At 44.0% G+C, this 24,458-nt stretch overlaps 1 protein-coding gene across 1 annotated transcript in view; it reads left to right on the top strand.

The window, feature by feature from the left end:
• The window catches only part of LOC138674484 (dynein axonemal heavy chain 3-like), a 3,367,401-nt gene that overhangs the window by 2,614,934 nt on the left and 728,009 nt on the right, over positions 1-24,458 (top strand). Inside the window, 2 exon segments of the mRNA XM_069762320.1 lie at positions 9,688-9,850; positions 23,897-24,079. Of these exon segments, the coding sequence (XP_069618421.1) occupies positions 9,688-9,850; positions 23,897-24,079 (346 nt within the window).

Below are 24,458 nucleotides of genomic sequence, written 5' to 3'. Positions count from 1 at the left end.
TCCCGTCATGTTCCTATGAAGGTTTCTTCTCCTAAGTTTAAGCCTCGGTTTATTGGTCCTTATAGGATTTCTGAGATTATTAATCCGGTGTCTTTTCGACTGGCGCTTCCGGCCTCTTTTGCTATCCATAATGTCTTCCATAGATCTTTGTTGCGGAATAATGTGGAGCCCGTTGTTCCCTCTGTTGATCCTCCGGCCCCTGTGTTGGTTGATGGGGAGTTGGAATATGTTGTTGAGAAGATTTTGGATTCCCGTTTTTCGAGGCGGAAGCTTCAGTACCTTGTCAAATGGAAGGGTTATGGCCAGGAGGATAATTCTTGGGTTTTTGCTTCTGATGTCCATGCTGCTGATTTGGTCCATGTCTTTCATCTGGCTCATCCTGATCGTCCTGGAGGTCCTGGTGAGGGTTCGGTGACCCCTCCTCAAGGGGGGGTACTGTTGTGAATTCTGCTCTTGGGTTCCCTCCAGTGGTTGTAGGTGGGAATGCAGTTGTCTCTGAGTCACAGTCCTGGCCAGGTGTATCTGCTAATTGCTGTTCTGACTGGGATATTTAAGTGTGCAGGATTCATTAGCCCTTGCCAGTTGTCAATGTTTCTTTGGAAGTATTGGATCTCTGCCTGGCCTCACCTGCTTAGCTGCCAGTTCAGCAAAGATAAGTGTCTGTTTCTTTTTCTGAAGCACACTTGGTGTGTGCTTATTTTCAGTGCTGATCTTTTGTTTCTATTTGTCCAGCTTAGACTGTGTCAGTTGTTTTTCTCAGTCTGGTTGGATTCTCTGGAGTTGCAGTTATACTCTCCACATCTTTAGTTAGGTGGTGGAGTTTTGTATTTTCTGCTGTGGATATTTTTGTAGTATTTTTATGCTGACCGCTTAGTATCCTGTCCTGTCCTTTTCTATTTAGCTAGAAGTGGCCTCCTTTGCTAAGCTTGTTTTCTGTCTGCGTGTGTCTTTTCCTCTCCAACTCACAGTCAATATTTGTGGGGGGCTGCCTATCCTTTGGGGGTCTACTCTGAGGCAAGATAGTTTTCCTATTTCCATCTTTAGGGGTATTTAGTCCTCCGGCTGTGTCGAGGTGTCTAGGTTTTGTTAGGCACACCACACGGCTACTTCTAGTTGCGGTGATAAGACCAGGGTTTGCGGTCAGTATAAGTTACCACCTACTCCAGTGAAGGTTTTCATGCTGCTCCAAGGCCACCTGATCATAACAGAGGCCCCACAGGAACCCTCTGGGACCTGCTCTGGGCCAGCAACTGGTCCTGTTATCCTGCTTAATGATGAGAGTCCAGATGGCAACTCGTAGCCTGTATTCCGAGCACTCAGACTGCGGTTAACAGCAGTTATAAAGCTGTCTCCCTGGGACATAACAACACTTTCCCTTTACACTGACAGGCTATGAGTAACCCTTTCATCTCTCCCTGACAGACTTGAGATACTATGTTCCTGCCACCCTGATAAGCTGTGGGACAGACCTTCCATCATCCAGAAAGATTGGAGACCCTACTTTCCCACCACCCTGACAGACTGGGGACACTACTTTCCTGTCCCCCTGACAGGCTGTGGACACTACTTTCCCACTACCCTGACCAAATGAGGACCAGACTTTCACACCATCAAGACAGGATGGGGATAAAACTTTCCCTGCCTCTTCTGTTACCTCATGAGACTTGCTAAACATGGGGCAGGTACCACCGGCCATGTCACAGTCCATCATTACACTTATCAGCTGTAAGCAACCACCTTCCTTAGAATTCCCATGATTCTCCCCATGCTCCTCTAATGCTTTAGGAGCAGTGCTAATCATGGAGCAGCTGTCATTGGCCATGTAACAATCCATAGTGGTCAGCTGCACGGGACCACCTGCTTCATTTTCCCATGCCTGTTCCTATCGCCATTAGCACTGATGTTTGTTCCTTTTAGGGGACCCTCAGAATCATCATACCAATGCATGACATGGCTGAGTTTTCCTGTACCACAAAACACATTATCATTATGCATTGACATCACAGTTTTGACAGTTGAAACACATGACATACCAGTCAATCCAACCGTCCCACATCAGTTCCCAATAAAATATTTGAGGGGAGGTTCTTGGATACCCCACTTCCCTTAACCCCCTCACTGCACCCCAATCCAGGAAAACCTGAGCCATCAGTAAGGGTCGGCAAATGCCCCCAAACTCGATGACATTCTTGGTCTTCCCAGGGAGAGTTCTTCAGGTAACACAAACTCAGGGCAGATGAGGGTTTGCTCTATGCTGGTGACTTTGTCGCCCACGGTAACCGGTTGCAAATTTTCACAGGCCCTCCCAACCTCCCCTCTCACAAAAAAAACAGCTGCAGTAGACCTTTGGACCTCAAGTGTGCTGTTCAACTTCTGCCTTTCCAGGCAGGTGAAGCTGATGTGACCAGTTCGGTCGCAGGTAGTGCACCGGCGAGAGTCAGATGCAGGCTGGGTGCTCAAAGATGGTGTGAGTACTCCTGAAGATCAGCTGGCAGGAGCATTGGAGGTAGTTGTCGGAAAACCCCCTTTCAAGCTGGCATTCTTAATCTGTAGTAATCTGTAAAAAATGTTCTCTATAACATGGAGCATGGTGATATTTCTACTTGAAAGCTGTCTTGTAGTTTAACAAATACTTTCAGCCAATATTTAAAATTTTAGGTCACAAGCATAATAAATGGATCATGTCCAGGCCCACATTGCTAATCTGCCCTTCCGACATTTGCCCAGTGGCCAGCGGTGTTCTGGCTGCCGGCACCTTTAATTTTTCATGCACCTGGTGGTGCAGCATGACGAGGGGCTGGACGTGCAGTGTGCACATGTGGCTGGAGCCATGGCCGGCTTCCGTAATGTGCACATAACGGTGAGAGGGGGCAGCGCTGCTGCTTGTCGCACAGCTAAAAAGAGGAGGGTGCGGCACTTACATAATGATTGCACACAGCATCCTCCTCTTCTATGTGCAGATCTGTCTCCGATGTCCGATCAGCCAAGACCTGTAGGGGGAGGAGAATCAGCATGCAGAGCAGCAGCACAGAACAGCAGGAAAAGATGAGAAATAGCCTCCCTGTTTGCCCATTGCCCAGCACATTCCAGGTACCCTCTCCAAATGCCCATCTCAACTTTTGCTGTGCTAAGTAGCAGGGGGAAGGGGCATTTGACAAATTAAACGTGGCAGATTAGAGTATGTGTTTTCCTGGGTATGTATGTTTTCCTATGTGTGTTTTCCTATGTGTTTGTGTGTGTGTGTTTCCTGGGTGTGTGTGTGTTTTCCTGAGTGTGTGTATGTGTGTTTTCCTGGGATTGTGTGTTTTTTCCTGGGTGTGTGTGTGTGTGTTTTCCTGGATGTGTGTGTGTTTTCCTGGGTGTATGTGTTTTCCTAGGTGTGTATTTTCCTAGGTGTGTGTGTATGTGTGTCTGTGCTTTCCTGGGTGTGTGTGTTTCCCTGAGTGTGTGTGTGTGTGTTTTTCCTGGGCGTGTTTTCCTGGGTGGGTGTGTGTTTTCCTAGATGAGTGTGTGTGTTTTCCTGTGGGTGTATTTTCCTGGGTGTTTGTGTTCCCTGGGTGTGTGTAGGTGTATTTTCCTGGGTGTGTGTGTATTTTCATTGGTGTGTGTGTTTTTTCCTTGGTGTATGTTTTCCTGGGTGCGTGTGTATGTGCTTTCCTGGGTGTGTGTTTTCCTGTGTGTGTTTTTCCGTGTGTGTGTGTCCGTGTTTTCCTGGGTGTGTGTTTTCCTGGGTGTGTGTTTTCCTATGTGTGTACGTGTGTTTTCTTATGTGTGAATGTGTGCTTTCTCATGTGTGTATGTGTTTTCTCAAGTGTGTGAGCGTGCATGTGTGCGTGTTTTTCTTGTCTTTGAGCGTGCATGTGTGCGTATGTTTTTCCTCTCTTTGAGCGCGCATGTGTGCAGGCTTGTGGACAGCCCATCATTTCACTTTCAAATATCAAATTTGTAGTTTATATATATATCAGTCCCAGAGTACCCTGTATGGCGGATAGTGGTCGGCCTCAGCGTATCCCGCTTGATGAATAGTGGTCGGCCCCGATGGAACCCATGTGGCGGATAGTCGTCGGCCCCGGAGTATCCTGTGTGACGGATGGTCATCGGCCCTGGCGTATACCTTGTGACATACATGGCATAATTGAAGGGAACTTGGCAGCAGAATTGTGCACAGTAACCTACACACAGTGTCAGGTCAGCGCTGTTACACTGATTAAAATGATACATGGTGATCAAATCCATCTTGTGGTTGTTTAATCTTTATTCTCAGTTTTGTGTTAATGATATGGGGCGGCCTGTGGATTGGTCTTCATGTGATGCTCTGCTTAGGTATTCATAATGTAGACTGCTGACAGGTCACTGATCCCTCACTGACCTGCCATAATGAATATTTTATATATATACATATATCATGTGAAACACAAATCCTCTTCTGCAGGCAGATGCCAGTGGTGGCACCTGTGCTGCAGCCTGATCGCATATGTACTGTGTATATAATTAATTTGTTAAAGGTTATCCTGAAATTCATAAACAAAATCTGTTTTGAAAATGGCGCCGGCCATGCCTGCGCAGTAGCAGCTATCGGTGATCCGACAGCTGCTACTGCGCAGGTGGCGCCATCTTTGTATTGAAAAAATATATCCTCCTCCAACCAAAATGGCAAGCTGTGGTTGTGGTTTACATATGCTGATGTAAAATTCTGAACTTGTGAACAGGGCCTTACTCTGCATTTATGCACTGTATATATACACTTCTCCTGTCATGTTGTCGGAGAGCCAGTCCAACATATAGTGCCAGGAAGCAAAATGCAATAGGAACAGCGTCTACCGAACGCCATAACCACATCCTCATAGGTTGTAAGCAGAGCCCTTATTCCTCTTGGTAACTGTCAATTTATGTGATTATTGTTATGTTGTAATGTGTTTTATTGTCTTTACAAGTCCCATCTAAAATTTAGAGTGCTGCGGAATATGTTGGTGCTACAGAAATAAAATTATTATGGATGTGCAAAAAGAGCAGAGCTAGCGCTGGAATAAAGGTCACAACAAATACTGTCATGAATGGAATACAGTTTATATGGCACGAAGTAATGTAGCCATATATACCAATATATCAGATTCTGTTGGGGGTTCCAAATGTAAAGTGCTTAGTGAAATAAAGGAATTTGCTTAGAAAGGTCACATAGGTTTTGGACCTGCTATGAAGATACAGAACACACAGCGAGCGATAGCTTGCACACAGAGTTAAACGCCACTCAGTGAACAGTACCAGAAATGAACATGAAAGCAAAAACAAAACAGAAGCTCTGCTACAGAGCTGTGCCACTCCTACACAGCAACGGAATAGGTGATCTGCAATAGAGCTGTGTCACTCGCACACAGTAACAGAATAGATGCTCTGCAATAGAGCTGTGTCACTCGCACACAGTAACAGAATAGATGCTCTGCAATAGAGCTGTGTCACTTGCACACAGTAACAGAATACGCACAGAGTCAAAAGGAAAACAATATGCTGATGCTAGTTAGCTAAAACAAAACCCTGTAGAACTCACAGGGGAGCAAAAAGGCTCTATGGTTGAACTTGCTCTGTAACTCAGCTGTGCTAACCGCACACACGACTGGATACAGGCGCTGGAAGCCAAGCGACAAGCAAAAACTCTAACTGGCTCTAAGCTAAGCTAGATCACAATACACATACGTGCAGCCAGAGTGGTAGCGTATCCACTCTCACACACCAACACAAATGATACTAGCGCACAGGTGTGTGCCTCTGAGAGCCCTTTATACGTAAAGCTCAAGTCCAGTCAGACAGGACCTTGGATCAATCTGGTGCTGCCACATCACCAGAGCAGCTGACAACTGAGCACCAATGAGACGGCACCACCTCACGGACATGCTCAGTAACATGATTTCTGGACTTAAGCTCTGGAGTGCAAAGCTGCATGTGTATACCAGTCATTACTATAGATTTAGCTGGAGAGCCAGCAGTAGCCACACGTACAGCACGAGTCTGAGCAAGATGCTGGGACCAGAGTTTGTGCTGAGTAGTCATCCCAGCGGCTGGCCCAGAATGGGAGACCACGGCACAAGACAAGGCTTGAGATCTATCCTATGCAGCAGAAAAATCCTATATAGGATGGCCAAGCTCGGGAGAAATTGAATGATAAATTATAGGGTCCATTTTCTCCTATAATCCCTGGTTTAAATGATAAATTTGATGCTAAAATAGTATTTTAGTAGAAAAAAGTAATTTTTTGTTCTCACTTCTAAATGTTATAAAGTTTTGTGAATCACGTGTAAGATAAAAACGCTCAGTATACCCCTAGATGAATTCCTTGAGGGGTGCAATTTCCAAAATGGGGTTACTTGTGGGGTTTTCTGCTGTTTAGGCACCTTAGGGGCCCTGCAAATGTGACATAATGCCAACAATTTATTTCAGCCAAATTTATGTTCCAAAATTCAAGTATTGCTCATTCCGTTCCAAGCCCTGCCATTTGTCCAAAATGAGGTTTATGACAACATGTGGGATATCATCGTAAGAAAGTGGGTAACATACAGTGTGGTTTCTATTTGATGTTACTTTTTGCAAAGTGAGAAATTTGGGGCTAAAATAACATTTGTGTGAGAAAATGAAAAACTTCAATTTGACAGCTTAATGTTATGAAATTTTATGTAGTACCTGTGGGTTCAAATTGCTCACTATACCCCTAGTTAAAATTCTTGAGGAGTTTCATTTCCAAAATGGGGTTACTTGTGTGGCTTCTGCTTTTTTGGTGCCTTAGGGCCCTTGCAAATATGACATGGTGCCCACAATTTTTCAGCCAAATTTGTGTTACAAAATTCAAATAGTGCTCCCTCATTTCCGGGCCCTGCCGTCAGTCCAAACAAAGGTTAATGACCACATGTGGGGTATCAACACACTCATAAGAAACTGGGTAACAAATTTTTAGGTCTATTTTCTCATGCTATTCCTTGTGAAAGGAAATATTTGAAGCTAAAACATTTTTTGCGTAAATTTAAAATGCATATTTCTTTCATTCCATTTTGCATTAATTCCTGTGTAGCACTTGAAGGATTAAACTATTTCAGATAGCAGTTTTGAAGTTTTTGAAGGGTGTGGTTTTTAAATTGGTATCACTTTTGGGGAGTTTCCAAAATATAGCCCCTTCAAGGTCCATTTAAATCTGAAAAGGTTCCTAAAGAAACAGGTTTTGGAAATTTGCTGAAAAAATTGGAAATTGCTGTGAAACTTTTAACTCTTCTAACATCCTAACAAAATGAAATAGTGTTTAAAAAATGATGCAGATATAAAGTAGACATACGGTAAATGTTATTTATTAACTATTTTGTACAGCATGACTAACTGGTTTAAGGATATAAAGATTGAAACTTTGAAAACTGCTAAATCTAAAATATTTTCACCCAAATTTTAAAATTTTCACAAACAAATGCAAAAAATATGGAACAAAAGTTACCATTAACATAAAGTACAAGGCATCATGAACAAACAATGTGAGAATTACTGGGATCAATTGAAGTTATTGCCACATAGCGTGACACTTGTCAGAATAAAAAAATTTGGCCTGGACATTTAGGTCAAAATTGGTTTGGTCACTAAAGGTACTGTCACACTAGACGATATCGCTAGCGATCCGTGACGTTGCAGCGTCCTCGCTAGCGATATCGTCCAGTGTGACAGGCAGCAGCGATCAGGCCCCTGCTGTGCTGTCGCTGGTCGGGGAAGAAAGTCCAGAACTTTATTTCGTCGCTGGACTCCCCGTAGACATCGCTGAATCGGCGTGTGTGACACCGATTCAGCGATGTCTTTGCTGGTAACCAGGGTAAACATCGGGTAACTAAGCGCAGGGCCGCGCTTAGTAACCCGATGTTTACCCTGGTTACCATCCTAAAAGTAAAAAAACAAACACTACATACTTACCTACAGCCGTCTGTCCTCCAGCGCTGTGCTCTGCTCTCCTCCTGCTCTGGCTGTGAGCGTCGGTCAGCCGGAAAGCAGAGCGGTGACGTCACCGCTCTGCTTTCTGGCTGCCCGGCGCTCACAGCCAGACCAGAGAAGCAGAGCGCCGAGGACAGACAGCGGTAGGTAAGTATGTAGCGTTTGTTTTTTTACTTTTTAGGATGGTAACCAGGGTAAACATCGGGTTACTAAGCGCGGCCCTGCGCTTAGTTACCCGATGTTTACCCTAGTTACCGGGGACCTCGGGATCGTTGGTCGCTGGAGAGCTGTCTGTGTGACAGCTCTCCAGCGACCAAACAGCGACGCTGCAGCGATCCGGATCGTTGTCGGTATCGCTGCAGCGTCGCTTAGTGTGACGGTACCTTTAGGGTTTAACCTTCCTCTAGTGTTACCTTTCTGTTACTCTTTCTTATGTTAACGGGTCAGTTTTGTCCTGTGTCTTAAATCACCCCTAGGGTACCCTAAAAACATTTATTTATGACCCAATTTGTTTCTTACCTCTTAGTTACCTTGTTAGGGTTTCTCATCCATGGAAGGATTGATTTTAATATTTTTGTTGTGGCCCCCTGGGCCTTTCATTTGAGAGCATACCCTTCATTTTAAATATAAAAATATTGTCAAACGAACCTCAAGAGAATAATATAAACTATACTCTGCAAGTACCAACTCTAAGCTGATTTGGCCATACATGCCTGGACATGTCCCTAACTCAAGTTGTTGGAGGTAGAGCTGGCTGTGGGCTGTTGGTTTATATTGTGCTTATGAGTTCAGTTTTGGGACTTATTGTTGTTTTTTTTACTCTTATATTAGACCTGGGTCGAAATTGACCCCAACAACACAAATGTTATAATTTTAATAAGAGCATTTTACAACTTAGTAAAATAGTTTTATTTTATTGTATTTTGTTTAACAATAAGTTCCTGAAAAAGTCAAAAAGTCTTGATGCAATAAAGAAATCTATGTAGAATTTGTATGCATTTAAAACCTAAAACGGGTCGGTCACAACCCTAACACTAGAGGAAGGTTAAATTTATTTAATTTTTCATGATTGTTACAACAAGGGCTCTTTCAGCATCATAAGAGGATTTAGAATCCCTTTTTTACTTCAGCCTTTGTTGTCCATTGCTATGAAGTCAGATACAATACAGATCTGGAAAGTTTTGTGCTCAATAATCAGTCATTCCGTCATATTATAGTAAGATGAAACTCTGCAAAATATACATATACATTGCATTCTCTGCAACATTTTGCATGGTAATAGATTTTTCTTCATTTTATTTCTATTGTGTCTTGGAATAAATCTTTCTATTAAACAAATAATGACATTGTTGTAGCTAGAGGAAATGCTGAGTTGAATAGCCATTACACACGCTATGCTTTTATAACTGACCTACCCCTATCATTTTTCCTAAAAAAAATAAAAATTGTTATTGGCTCACATACAATATTCATGAGCACGAACAACTGCCTTTTTTACTGACTTGACCTTGGAGCTGTTCGAGTGGAAATTAGTTTTTTTGCCTTTTTTTACGTGAAAAAGCCTATATAGCTTTGGTTTCCTGTGAAAGCTGAAAACTCATTTTAGGGAATTGATGAGGACAAATGTGTGTTTATGTCTCAAAGTGGAAAATAAACTGAAAAGAAGAAAATATGTTATGCTGAACTCTAGCAGTCTGAGGCTATGTCTTATGTCTTTCTATTTTTAATTGCTTACAGGGTTTTCCAGACGCTGCAGAGACAGATATATGTCACTTCAACATCGTACCTTGAATTAATCAAGACCTTTAAGAATCTATTAGAACGCAAAAGACTGGAGTTGTTAACCAGCAAGAACAGATATCTTGTTGGGCTTGAAAAACTGGATTTTGCTTCCTCACAAGTGAGTAAAGATGTATTTGCAGCTGTTCAAGGTAATACCCTTCCCACTGTTTCTCCTCGAGACGTATGCATTTGGAATTAAGCTTCCAGAAAGCATGTTATGAACATGAGTTGAAATTAACAGTAGCCTAGGGTTATACAAAAAGTTTAAGCAGATGGGCCAAATTTCTCCAGTTTTTAATTAGATTATAATGTACTCTCATTAGTAAGCAGAGCAGGCAGACTGACACCGAAATCACTGGAGCAATTTTAACTTCCTCCAATGTAAATGGAAAATAAAACTTGTTTGTTGGCGTTACTTGTTGTGAGAGCAGCATGAGTCACAGTCACTTGTTTCCATTTTTGGACACCCTACAAAATAAAAGTTTTCAAACCATATCAGTTAGCACAGTGGATAGAGATGGCAAAGTCCCCAAACACATCTGTTGGTACTTCACTCCTTGGAAGTAAAGCGTTTATTAATTAAGAAAGTCGAACTATCTTCCCAAAGTGAATGCAGATGTATAGTATACCGATTTACACATGCCATAGCCATTTTTTCATTTAATATACCTGTCACTTTTGTACTTCTTGCCTCAGTTGTGCGTCTCCTAATGCGCATACAGGTTAATGGAAATTGTCTCAGGATAAAAACTAACTGGCACACTGTGCTGTCAATGTATTTTAAGCATTTATGATCTATTGTATCTCATAGAGTGTTATCACGGAACAGAATAAGGAGAAAATAATTTCTATATTTTTGTCACATTAGCAGACTGTGTTAGCCATGTAAGTACTGCTCGATAAGAACATGAGAATGCGCTCAAGTCATGAATAGTAACATGCCAATTCATCAAGTCATTAATGTTTAAAGAATTGCACTACACCTCGTGGAGAAATGGTCTCTGAAATTGTCTGGGTTTTTCCTGTCAAGGGAAATTGACCACCTGTCCATCAGCATGGCTGAAAACAATCATATCCAGTACAAATTGCTTTCCCTTTTTGACAAGGTATTTCAATTATCATTGAATTTTGAAATGTGTCAATGTCAATTTGCGCTTGGTGGACATTTTCATCTCTACCGCACAATCATTTCTTTTTAATTCTACCATTTCTGGTATAGGTTTAGCTAATTCACATCTATCTATCTATTTATCTATCTACCTACCTACTCAGGCTCTGTCTTGGTCATCACAGTTACACATAACTTCCAATCTCTAATTACATTTCAGACAATGGAAGTTGCCAGCAGTAATGTACTGATTATTACTGATGTAATCTTTTCTCAATTAGATTGATCTACCATTAACAATATATCTAATTTCACAGTTTAAAACAAAATCAATCCAGTAAAAAGTGATAACATTTACTTACACAGTATTTTGCCTCCTGGTCTTTAAAGGATGAAGCCATGTTCAAGGTTATTCAATTTATTGTGTTCTGCTGGTCATAAATGTTCAGTCACTCTCCCCTCCCCAGCCACTGTTTTAAATAATGATATACTGGTCATTGAAGAGCAGATAATAAAAATTGGAGTCAGGACAAAGTTTTTTTTTCAAATTGGTGTTGAAATAGGTAAAGGGGATCCCTATTTACTATGGAGAAAACTGGCTGAAGGTGAAAGTGACTGAGTATGAGTGTCCATCAAAACCAGTTCATAATATGGTTGTGCATGTTAGGAGTCGAGTTCTCTCCACTGCACAGGGGGAATCTCGAACCATGTCCGCTGCGGTCTCTCATTCTGCATCAGCCGCAGTGGAGCCTGCTCAGTGGAGACGTCGGTCCAAGCATCTTGCTCAGTCTCACTCTGTGCAAAGGGTTACTGCTGCTTTTCCTGCTTCTGCCTTTGAAGCCAGTGCTGGGTAGCGGCGATCAGATGCTTTTGGGACTAAGTCCTGCTTTTCCCCTTCTGAGCATGACCAGGGCAAGATCTCCCATTGGAGATCGAAGGTCACATGCTCAGATACTGCAGCAGATCCCATTGGTCCTCCAAGAAGGTCCTGAAGGTGCTCAACTTCTGTGGCAGCCTCCCATTGGTCCTTCTGGGAAGGCCCTGTACATGCTGCAGCTATCAAAGGTTTGCATGGCCGCACAGCCATGCGCTAGTATACATTTGTAATCGTGTCAGCTCCCTTTGGCAGCTCCCTTGGTTGCCCTCACCAAGAAGGGAGCAAATCCCAAGATGTGGTCGGAGGAGGTCTCCAAGGCCTTTCTCTTGATTAAGTCACAGTTCGCTAGCGCTCCCATCCTACATCGCCCTGATGTAGATAAGCCATTTATTATGGAGGTGGATGCCTCATCCGTTGGTGCTGGAGCAGTCCTCTTCCAAAAGGATGCTCAAGGTCGGAAGTAAACTTGCTTCTTCTTCTCCAAGACCTTTTCACCAGCAGAGAGGAATTATTCCATCGGGGACAGGGAGTTGCTTGCCATGAAGTTGGCTTTCTGAGAGTGGAGACACCTCTTGGAGGGAGCTCGCTTTCCCTTCCAAGTGTTCACTGACCACAAGAACTTTGTGTACTTACAGACGGCCCAGCGGCTGAATTCTTGCCAGGCTAGATGGACCCTGTTCTTCTCCCGGTTCCATTTTACTCTCCATTTTCTCTCCTGGGAGAAGAACATTCGTGCCGACGCTCTCTCTCGCTCCGTAGTGTCATCTGAGGAAGAGAAGGAGGAGCCTCTGCTTATTGTCCCTTCTGAGAGCTTGAGAACTGTAGCTCTGGTTTTGCTAGAGTCTGTGCCCCCAGGCAAGACTTTCGTTCAATCTAATTTGCGACCGGTGGTTCTCTCTTGGGCTTACTCGTCCAGGGTGGGTGGACATTTTGGGACCAAGAGGACATCTGAGCTTTTGGTGAGGACGTACTGGTGTCCGCATATGGCCCATGACGTCGGGGACTATATTCGGGTGTGTGTCTCATGTGCCAAAAATCGGTCTCCTCGGCAATGGCCTGCTGGATTACTTTATTCCCTACTGGTGGCAGACAGGCACTGGGAGATGGTCAGGAAGTGACTTCGTGGTGGGCTTACCAAAGTCTCATAACTGCACCGTTATCTGGGTTGTCACCGATTATTTCTCTAAGATGGTGCACTTGGTGCCGCTTCCACGGTGACCTTCTGCTCTGGCCTTAGCGGCGTTGTTCAGTAAACATATTTTCTGTTTACATGGTATGCCTGATAAAATTGTCAGTGACTGGGGTGCCCAGTTCACGTCTCGGTTTTGGAGAGAGCTCTGTCATTTACTCAGCATAGAACTAAATCTCTCCTCTGCATATCATCCCGAGACGAATGGGTTGGTAGAGAGAGCCAACCAGACTCTGGTGACGTATTTGCAACATTTTGTCTCTGCTAGGCAGGATGACTGGGCATCTTTGCTACCTTGGGCAGAATTTGCTCTGAACAACGCCGTAGCCGATTGCACTGGGCAGACTCCTTTTCTCCTTAATTATGGCCAGCATCCGCGTGTCCCTGTGCCCATGCCTGTGTCATCCACTGATTCCGGGGTGGCAGACTGGGCAGTGGAGGCACGTGACATTTGGGACCGCACACAGGATGCCATTCGGGCTTCCAAGGAGAGAATGAGGGTTTCTTCTGATGCTCACCGGCGCCCCACTCCTGGAGACTTAGTGTGGCTCTCCGCCCGTAACATCAGGCTGCAAGTTGAGTCCACTAAGTTTGAGCCTCGCTACATTGGTCCTTTCAAGGTTCTGGAACAGGTTAACCCTGTGGTTTACTGTTTGGCTATTCCTCCGTGCCTTGGTATCACCGACACCTTCCACGTTTCCCTCTTAAAGCCCGGCTATATGTCCCGGTTTTCTTACTTATCTGCCGGGACATCATGTTCATCCACGGATGAGTAGGAGGTGAATGATATCATGGGGTGCAAGGTAGTACGTGGCAAAAAATACTATCTGGTGGACTGGAAGAGCCACAGCCCTGAGGACAGAACCAGGGAACCTGTAGAGCACATTCGGGCTCTGCTGCTCATTGCAGCCTTTGAGCGTAGCGAGGCCCAAGAAGGGGGGCCCTTGGAGGGGGGGTAATGTTAGGAGTCGTGTTTCCGCCGCTGCACAGGGGGAATCTCGAACCATGTCTGCTGCGGTCTCTTATTCTGCATCAGCCGCAGTGAAGCCTGCTCAGTGGAGACGTCGGTCCCAGCGTCTTGCTCAGTCTTACTCTGTGCAAAGGGTTACTGCTGCTTTTCCTGCTTCTGCCATTGAAGCCCTTGCTGGGCAGCGGCGAGCAGATGCTTTTGGGACTAAGTCTTGCTTTTCCCCTTCTGAGCATGCCCAGGGCAAGATCTCCCGTTGGAGATCGAGGGTCACATGCTCAGATACTGCAACAGATCCCACTGGTCCTCCAGCAAGGTCCTGAAGATGCTCAACTTCTGTGGCACTCTCCCATTGGTCCTTCTGGGAAGATCCTCTACATGCTGCAGCTATAAAAGGTTTGCATGGCCGCACGGCCATGCCCTTATTATACATTTGTAATCGTGTGTGTGTTGATGAGTGCATGTCGTTCCTTAAAAAACCCATCCCTGTTATGACCTGGTGGTTAGGAGCACCCGGAATGACCTGATAGTTAAACCTCATACAGGACGAGCTCTGGGATGTGGGAGCTCTGCTGACCGCAAGCCCTAATCATATCACACACACTAGAAATAGCCGTGGAGCGCTCCTGACCAGACCTAGGTGCCTCGTCACAGCCTAAGAACTATCTAGCCCTAGAGATAGAAAATAAAGCCTACCTTGTCTCAGAGAAATTCCCCAAAGGTAAAGGAAGCCCCCCACATATATTGACTGTGAGAAAAGATGAAAGTCACAAACGCAGAAATGAAACAGGTTTCAGCAAAGGGAGGCCAGACTTACTAAATAGACAGAGGATAGGAAAGGTAACTTTGCGATCAGCACAAAAACCTACAAAAAACCATGCAGAGTGTGCAAAAAAGACCGACTCACGGTGCGGAGGGGCCACTCTGCATCCCAGAGCTTTCAGCTAGCAAGACAAACTCATGATAACCAGCTGGACAAGAAAACAGTGAACAAATAATGACTATCAGGAACTTAGCTTCTGCAGGAGAAGGCAGGTCACCAGAGAGATCCATGTTGTGAATTCTGTTGTCGGGCTCCCTCCTGTGGTCATGAATGGTACTTCGGCTGGTTCTGTCCATGGACTTTCTCTGGTGGCTGTGGGTGTTTCTGAGTTTCCTTCCTCAGGTGACGAGGTTAATTCGTTAGCTGGCTGCTCTATTTAACTCCACTTAGATCTTTGCTCCATGCCACCTGTCAATGTTCCAGTATTGGTCTAGTTCACTCCTGGATCGTTCTTGTGACCTGTCTTCCCAGCAGAAGCTAAGTGACTGCTTGTTTTTCTCTGGTTTGCTATTTTTCTGTCCAGCTTGCTATTTTGATTATTGTCTTGCTTGCTGGAAGCTCTGGGACGCAGAGGGAGCGCCTCCGCACCGTGAGTCGGTGCGGATTGTCTTTTTGCGCCCTCTGTGTGGTCTTTTTGTAGGTTTTTGTGCTGACCGCAAACCTACCTTTCCTATCCTCAGTCTGTTCAGTAAGTCGTGCCTCACTTTGCTTAATCTATTTCATCTCTGTGTTTGTATTTTCATCTTTACTCACAGTCATTATATGTGGGGGGGCTGCCTTTTCCTTTGGGGAATTTCTCTGAGGCAAGGTAGGCTTTATTTTTCTATCTTTAGGGCTAGCTAGTTCCTTAGGCTGTGCCGAGTTGCATAGGGAACGTTAGGAGCAATCCACGGCTATTTCTAGTGTGTTCGATAGGATTAGGGATTGCGGTCAGCAGAGTTCCCACGTCCCAGAGCTCGTCCTATATTATCAGTAACTATCAGGTCATTCCGTGTGCTCTTAACCACCAGGTCCATTATTGTCCTGACCACCAGGTCATAACAGTACAGGTGGCCCAAAGTCCTAATGCATCTCAATAGAGGGATAAGAGAAGTTCTGAGACCATTTTTTTTTCTTTGCAGTGTGTTTTGTCTCTCTTTTCCCCTTTACATCTGGGTGGTTCAGAACACAGGTGTAGACATGGACATTCAAGGTCTGTCCTCTTTGATGGATAATCTCACTATAAGTGTACAAAACATTCAAGATTTTGTGGTTCAGAATCCGATGTCAGAGCCTAGGATTCCAATTCCTGATTTGTTTTTTGGTGATAGATCTAAGTTCTTGAATTTCAAAATTAATTGTAAATTGTTTCTTGCCTTGAAACCTCGCTCCTCAGGTGACCCTGTTCAACAAGTAAAGATCATTATTTCTTTGTTACGTGGTGACCCTCAAGACTGGGCATTTTCCCTTGCGCCAGGAGATCCGGCATTGCGTGATGTTGATGCGTTTTTCCTGGCGCTTGGATTGCTTTATGACGAACCTAATTCAGTGGATCAGGCAGAGAAAATCTTGCTGGCTCTGTGTCAGGGTCAGGATGAAGCGGAGATATATTGTCAGAAGTTTAGAAAGTGGTCTGTGCTCACTCAGTGGAATGAATGTGCCCTGGCAGCAATCTTCAGAAAGGGTCTCTCTGAAGCCCTTAAGGATGTCATGGTGGGATTTCCCATGCCTGCTGGTCTGAATGAGTCTATGTCTTTGGCCATTCAGATCGATCGACGCTTGCGTGAGCGTAAAGCTGTGCACCATTTGGCGGTACTATCTGAGCATGGGCCTGAGCCTATGCAATGTGATAGGACTTTGACCAGAGCTGAACGGCATGAACACAGACGTCGGAATGGGCTATGTTTTTACTGTGGTGATTCCACTCATGCTATCTCCGATTGTCCTAAGTGCACTAAGCGGTTCGCTAGGTATGACACCATTGGTACGGTACAGTCTAAATTTCTATTGTCCGTTACTCTGATCTGCTCTTTGTCATCCTATTCTGTTATGGCATTTGTGGATTCAGGCGCTGCCCTGAATTTGATGGACTTGGAGTATGCTAGGCGCTGTGGTTTTTTCTTGGAGCCCTTGCAGTATCCTATTCCATTGAGAGGAATTGATGCTACGCCTTTGGCCAAGAAGAAGCCTCAGTACTGGACCCAATTGACCATGTGCATGGCTCCTGCACATCAGGAGGATATCCGCTTTCTGGTGTTGCATAATCTGCATGATGTGGTCGTTTTGGGGTTGCCATGGCTACAGGTTCATAATCCAGTATTGGACTGGAAATCTATGTCTGTGTCCAGCTGGGGTTGCCAGGGGGTACATGGTGATGTTCCATTTTTGTCTATTTCGTCTTCCACTCCTTCTGAAGTTCCAGAGTTTTTGTCGGATTATCGGGATGTATTTGATGAGCCCAAAGCCAGTGCCCTACCTCCTCATAGGGATTGCGATTGTGCAATTAATTTGATTCCTGGTAGTAAGTTTCCTAAGGGCCGATTGTTCAATTTATCTGTGCCAGAACACGCCGCTATGCGGAGTTATATAAAGGAATCCTTGGAGAAAGGCCATATTCGCCCGTCGTCATCACCGTTAGGAGCAGGGTTCTTTTTTGTGGCCAAGAAGGATGGTTCTTTGAGACCTTGTATTGATTACCGCCTTCTCAATAAAATTACAGTCAAATTTCAGTATCCTTTGCCGTTGCTGTCTGATTTGTTTGCTCGTAATAAAGGGGCTAGTTGGTTCACCAAGATAGATCTTCGAGGGGCGTATAATCTTGTGCGTATTAAACAAGGCGATGAATGGAAAACAGCATTTAATACGCCCAAGGGCCATTTTGAGTACCTGGTTATGCCATTCGGGCTTTCCAATGCTCCATCAGTATTTCAGTCCTTTATGCATGAAATCTTCCGAGAGTACCTGGATAAATTCCTGATTGTGTATTTGGATGATATTTTGATCTGTTCGGATGATTGGGAGTCTCATGTGAAGCAGGTCAGAATGGTGTTCCAGGTCCTTCGTGCTAATTCCTTGTTTGTGAAGGGGTCAAAGTGTCTATTTGGAGTTCAGAAGGTTTCATTTTTGGGGTTCATTTTTTCCCCTTCTACTATCGAGATGGACCCTGTTAAAGTCCAAGCCATTTACGATTGGACTCAGCCAACATCTGGGAAGAGCCTGCAAAAGTTCCTGGGCTTTGCTAATTTTTATCTGCGATTCATTGCTAATTTTTCTAGTGTTGCTAAACCGTTGACTGATTTGACCAAGAAGGGTGCTGATGTGGTCAATTGGTCTTCTGCAGCTGTAGAGGCTTTTCAGGAGTTGAAGCGTCGTTTTTCTTCTGCCCCTGTGTTGTGCCAGCCAGATGTTTCTCTCCCGTTTCAGGTTGAGGTTGATGCTTCTGAGATTGGAGCTGAGGCTGTTTTGTCGCAAAGAAGTTCTGATGGCTCGGTGATGAAGCCATGTGCTTTCTTTTCTAGAAAGTTTTCGCCTGCTGAGCGCAATTATGATGTTGGTAATCGAGAGTTGTTGGCCATGAAGTGGGCATTCGAGGAATGGCGTCATTGGCTTGAAGGAGCCAAGCATCGCGTGGTGGTCTTGACAGATCACAAGAATTTGACTTATCTTGAGTCTGCCAAACGGTTGAATCCGAGACAGGCTCGATGGTCGTTAATTTTCTCCCGTTTTGATTTTGTGGTTTCGTACCTTCCGGGCTCTAAGAATGTGAAGGCTGATGCCCTGTCAAGGAGTTTTGTGCCTGACTCTCTGGGTGTTCCTGAGCCGGCGGGTATTCTCAAAGAGGGGGTAATTTTGTATGCCATCTCCCCTGATTTGCGGCGGGTGCTGCAAAAATTTCAGGCTGATAGACCTGACCGTTGCCCAACAGAGAAACTGTGTGTCCCTGATAGATGGACTAGTAGAGTTATCTCTGAGATTCATTGTTCAGTGTTGGCTGGGCATCTTTGGTACCAGTGATTTGGTGGCTAGATCCTTTTGGTGGCCGTCTTTGTCACGGGATGTGCGTTCTTTTGTGCAGTCCTGTGGGACTTGTGCTTGGGCTAAGCCCTGCTGTTCTCGTGCCAGTGCGTTGCTTTTGCCCTTGCCGGTCCCGAAGAGGCCCTGGACGCATATTTCTATGGATTTTATTTCGGATCTCCCCGTCTCTCAAAAGATGTCGGTCATTTGGGTGGTTTGTGATCGCTTTTCTAAGATGGTCCATTTGGTACCTTTGTCTAAATTACCTTCCTCCTCTGATTTGGTGCCATTATTTTTCCAGCATGTGGTTCGCTTACATGGTATCCCGGAGAACAACGTTTCTGACAGAGGTTCCCAGTTTGTTTTGAGGTATTTGGCGATCTTTTTGTGCTAGGATGGGCATTGATTTGTCTTTTTCCTCGGCTTTCCATCCTCAGACAAATGGCCAAACCGAACGAACTAATCAGATTTTGGAAACATATCTGAGATGCTTTGTTTCTGCTGATCAGGATGATTGGGTGTCCTTTTTGCCGTTGGCTGAGTTCGCCCCTAATAATCGGGCCAGCTCGGCTACTTTGGTTTCGCCGTTTTTCTGCAATTCCGGTTTCCATCCGCGTTTCTCTTCAGGGCAGGTTGAGTCTTCGGACTGTCCTGGTGTAGATACTGTGATGGATAGGCTGCAGCAGATTTGGACTCATGTGGTGGACAATTTGACATTGTCCCAGGAGAAGGCTCAACGTTTCGCTAACCGCCGGCGTTGTGTGGGTCCCCGACTTCGTGTTGGGGATTTGGTTTGGTTGTCGTCTCGTTATGTTCCTATGAAGGTTTCCTCTCCTAAGTTTAAGCCTCGTTTCATTGGTCCGTATAAGATTTCTGAGGTTATCAATCCTGTGTCATTTCGTTTGGCCCTTCCTGCTTCTTTTGCCATCCATAATGTGTTCCATAGGTCGTTGTTGCGGAGATACGTGGCGCCTGTGGTTCCATCCGTTGATCCTCCTGCCCCGGTGTTGGTTGAGGGGGAGTTGGAGTATGTGGTGGAGAAGATTTTGGATTCTCGTATTTCGAGACAGAAACTCCAGTACCTGGTCAAGTGGAAGGGTTATGGTCAGGAAGATAATTCCTGGGTTTTTGCCTCTGATGTTCATGCTGCCGATCTGGTTCGTGCCTTTCATTTGGCTCGTCCTGGTCGGCCTGGGGGCTCTGGTGAGGGTTCGGTGACCCCTCCTCAAGGTGGGGTACTGTTGTGAATTCTGTTGTCGGGCTCCCTCCTGTGGTCATGAATGGTACTTCGGCTGGTTCTGTCCATGGACTTTCTCTGGTGGCTGTGGGTGTTTCTGAGTTTCCTTCCTCAGGTGACGAGGTTAATTCGTTAGCTGGCTGCTCTATTTAACTCCACTTAGATCTTTGCTCCATGCCACCTGTCAATGTTCCAGTATTGGTCTAGTTCACTCCTGGATCGTTCTTGTGACCTGTGTAGGTTTTTGTGCTGACCACAAACCTACCTTTCCTATCCTCAGTCTGTTCAGTAAGTCGGGCCTCACTTTGCTTAATCTATTTCATCTCTGTGTTTGTATTTTCATCTTTACTCACAGTCATTATATGTGGGGGGCTGCCTTTTCCTTTGGGGAAATTCTCTGAGGCAAGGTAGGCTTTATTTTTCTATCTTTAGGGCTAGCTAGTTCCTTAGGCTGTGCCGAGTTGCATAGGGAGCGTTAGGAGCAATCCACGGCTATTTCTAGTGTGGTTGATAGGATTAGGGATTGCGGTCAGCAGAGTTCCCACGTCCCAGAGCTCGTCCTATATTATTAGTAAATATCAGGTCATTCCGTGTGCTCTTAACCACCAGGTCCATTATTGTCCTGACCACCAGGTCATAACAGATCCAGGAGCGAACTGAACCAATGCAAAAACATTGACAGCTGGCATGGAGTAACGATCTGAGAGGAGTTAAATAGAGCAGCCAACCAAAGGATAAACCACGTCACCTGTGCAAGGAACCTCAGAAGCAGCAGCTTCACTCATAGCCACCAGAGGGAGCCCATAGACAGAAGTCGCCGAAGTACCACTCACGACTACAGGAGGGAGCCCGACAACAGAATTCACAACACATCCCTTGTGTATGACTGTTTGCGTAAGGTGTATGGCTGCTATCTAGCGTCCGGCTGAACTCACAGCGTTAACACACGAAACATCGTCTACTGCTGTGACCGCCAGTACAGCGCCATGCACCATTAGAGCGCTTCTTTAGCCCAAGTCTGAGTGGTTAGTGGCGTCCGCCAGTACGGCACAGCTCGCACTCTCATGCTATTTAATTATTAGTTTTGTTACGTGCGGTACTGGGGCCATGTGATGCAACAGGGTTTGCTTCTTTCACACAGGGTGAAGCTAACCCATGTGTATCCTCATTGTACCACCATATATAATCCATCATTGCTTAGCAGCAGGCACCATCTCTGCATGGTTGACCACGGGCTACGAACACACCTTACTGCTTTTCTCTAATTATTTGGTACATTCCGCTAGCCCTAACAGTGCATTACACTATGACAGTGTCCTCCAACTCCAATTCTCAAGAGCTCCTAACGGGTCATGTTTTCAGGATTTCCTTAGTATTGCCCCTGTGATAATTGCACCTGGACAGACAAAAATTGCATCACCTATGCAATACCAAGGAAGTCCTGAAAACATGACCTGTTGGTGGTTCTGAAGGACTGGAGTTGAGGGACACTGAACTTTGAGCACCAGGTTGTGCCCTATTTTGAAAGTAAATGTCATTTGAAGAGTTTGACAATGGGAAAATGCTCCCTTAATCAGTACATTGAATTGGAGGTACAATAATGTAGGGTGGCGATGGGTTGCTATGGCAATCAGAGGACTAAGAACGACTTCCTGAGTAAGCATTTTATTCTGAAAACAAAACAAATGTCCCTCCAAAAATTCATATTTTGGTATTGCTTTGTCCATAACTGCCAGTACTGTAAAAAGGTTTCATTAATTCTTTTGCACTGTGGAAGCTGTAAAAGTGAAAAAAAATCCCAGAATTGATGTTTATTTTCATCCCACCCACCTCACAAAAACATGAAATAAAAAGTGATTGAAAAGTAACGAAACAAAAAATACTATAGAAATCTGGTATAACTGTAATCACACTGACCCGAATAATACAGAAATCTTATCATTAACGCGGCTTGATGAACAGCAGAATAAAAATAAAATCAATTCTTGAATTGCTGTTTATTTGGTTTTTTTTTGCCTCCCTAAAAATTGGAATAAGGCTTTGTTCACATTTATACTTTCCTCTCCACTGAGCGCTTATGGCAGGGTTTCTGTATAAATCCCATAAAATGCTATTCAGACAAAATCCCGATGAAACCACTCAATAGAACGAAGTAGATTGAATCACATTTGACTCTATCCTCTTCTTTGGAATTGTCACATCATCTTAGGTGTCTTTTTAGTACAAAAAAGTGAGATTGACCACAATAGTGAGCTAAAAAGATGGATACCACTGGAACAGATGCGAAATGGTGTCCAAATTGACTTTGTCTGTTCATTGTAGTGAGTGGTTCTGTCATGTTTTTCATCTGAATTTTGAGGGGATTTAGTGAAATTGGAAGGTAAGGAGCAATGCGTGACATTTTAGAACACATTTTGTTTGAATAGATTGTGGGTGCCATTAGCAGAGCCTCTGAGGTGCCGAAATAGTAGAAATTCCACATATTGAAAACTTCACTGCTTGATGAATTCACATACGGGAATAGTGAGTGTTTTTAACTCACAGGTGCCTCACATAATTTTATAACATTGGTACTTTGAAATGTAACATTCTAGTGGTAAAAATAAAAATAAAATTATGTGCAAATTTTTCATATTCACAAAAGTGATAGACCATATGATGGCACAAACTACTGTTTGGCCACACGGCAGAGCTTAGTAGGAAGGAGCGCCATTTGACTTTTGGTGGGCAGATGTTCTAGATTAGTTTGAGACATTTGAAGAGCCCCTAAAGTGTCAGTACAGCAGAAAATTCACAAAAGTTACTTCATTTTAAAAATTACACATCTCGTTGCATTCATCTATGGCTACATGGACTATTTTGGTCCTACAGGTGTTTTCACTCTGCAACATCCACTCCATGAGTTTTTCTGAAGAATTACAAATTTGCCAGTTTATTTCCCATACTTTATGCCCAACTTATGCTTCTGGAGACACGCACCTCATACATTGTAAGTGGGCTCTCCCCACTATAGTAAGGTTAACATATGGTCGTTTTGTAAAATTTGGGAGAAATTTTCTAATATATTTTATGGTCCATTTTCTCATATTATCCCTCATGAAAATGAAAAATTTCCATTTAAAGCAATAAAGGAAAACATTTAATTTTTAATTCCGATTTGCATGTGTAGCACATGAAAGGTTAACAAATTTTCTAACAGCAGTTTTGAATAATTTGTAGTGAGTAGTTTTTAAAATGATATTACACTTCAAAACTGAATAGGATGGTCGAAAATTTGATTTGTAAATTTCATTGAAAAAAATTAAAATTTGCTGCTAAATTTTAACCCTCATAACATGCCAGCAAAATAAAAGGAGGTTGAAAGTGATGCTGACATAATAAATGTGGCTTATTACCTCTTTTGTGTGGTATTGCTATGTGATTTAAGAAAACGCTACAACAAAAGGCAAACTGGAGACTAAGCAGCACGGAAAACTAGTCGGTCAGGTGGGTCACCAGTGGTTTCTCCCCATCCACTGCCCTATATTTACAGGTCTCTCTAAGTGGGTGTAAAGGGAGAGACCTGTCAGTCATTGGCAGCGGGCGAGGAGAAACCACAGGGAATCCACGTGGCCAACTAATGCGGCTCAGTGAACGTCAGCTTTAAAGTATGTTTTTCTCGGAAACACCATAGTGTTCAGAGTCAAACATACCTGGCTGAGATGATGCACAAGTGTATGATACATACTGCCCGTGGATCAGGTTCTCTTTAAGCTCAAAATTGTCTCTGTCACGAAGGAGCTCAAAAGACCTACAGGATAATGTTGAATATTTTTGTAAGCAGGAAATACAAGAAATTAAATCTATGATCTTTTTTTAACAGAATGTTTTCAGATAACAGACCATTAACCAAATAGAGACAGTGTGATATTTTATTGCAATATTTGTTCTCAGACCTCTTCCATGTCTTCATGTTTTTTTGGCTCATCAGATAACAATCATGCAACAAGAGTTGACAGAGCTAAAGCCTATGCTGATTGAACGAAGTGGGGAGACAGAGGAGCTGGTAAATATTATTGCAGATGAGACTTTGGAGGTGGAAGCGGTTAAAAGTTTAGTTGAAGCAGATGAGGCAACAGCTAACAAGGCGGCTTTGGAAGCCAAAGCCATTAAGGTATGTTGACATAACATATGCAGGCTTCACAGGGGAGAGAATTGTAAATTAGATTTAATATTGATCAGGCAATACACAATCAAGAAAATTGGACACACATGTCTTTGTAAAAACTGTGGCAGTGAATTGAGCGTTAAAATTAGAGCTGAATATGAGATAGACAGAGGCTTGCCTGCTGCTGACATGATATTCATGTCTATTATGGCTATTGATCAAAAGCACAGCAAACTGCTGCAAGTTTGCTCATTATGGTCCCTGTTGAGTTATAGAATTTATCATTTTGTTTACTAAGAATATTAAGCTCCACTTCAGGAATGGAATGCAAATGTATTATACATGGATATAATGAAGAGCTCTGTATTCAGATACACACTGGATA

The sequence above is a fragment of the Ranitomeya imitator genome, chromosome 4 (assembly GCF_032444005.1).
Source record: "Ranitomeya imitator isolate aRanImi1 chromosome 4, aRanImi1.pri, whole genome shotgun sequence".
Lineage (NCBI taxonomy): Eukaryota > Metazoa > Chordata > Amphibia > Anura > Dendrobatidae > Ranitomeya > Ranitomeya imitator.
Note: the sequence above shows the minus strand (reverse complement) of the source record. Positions and strands in the feature narration are given on the sequence as shown.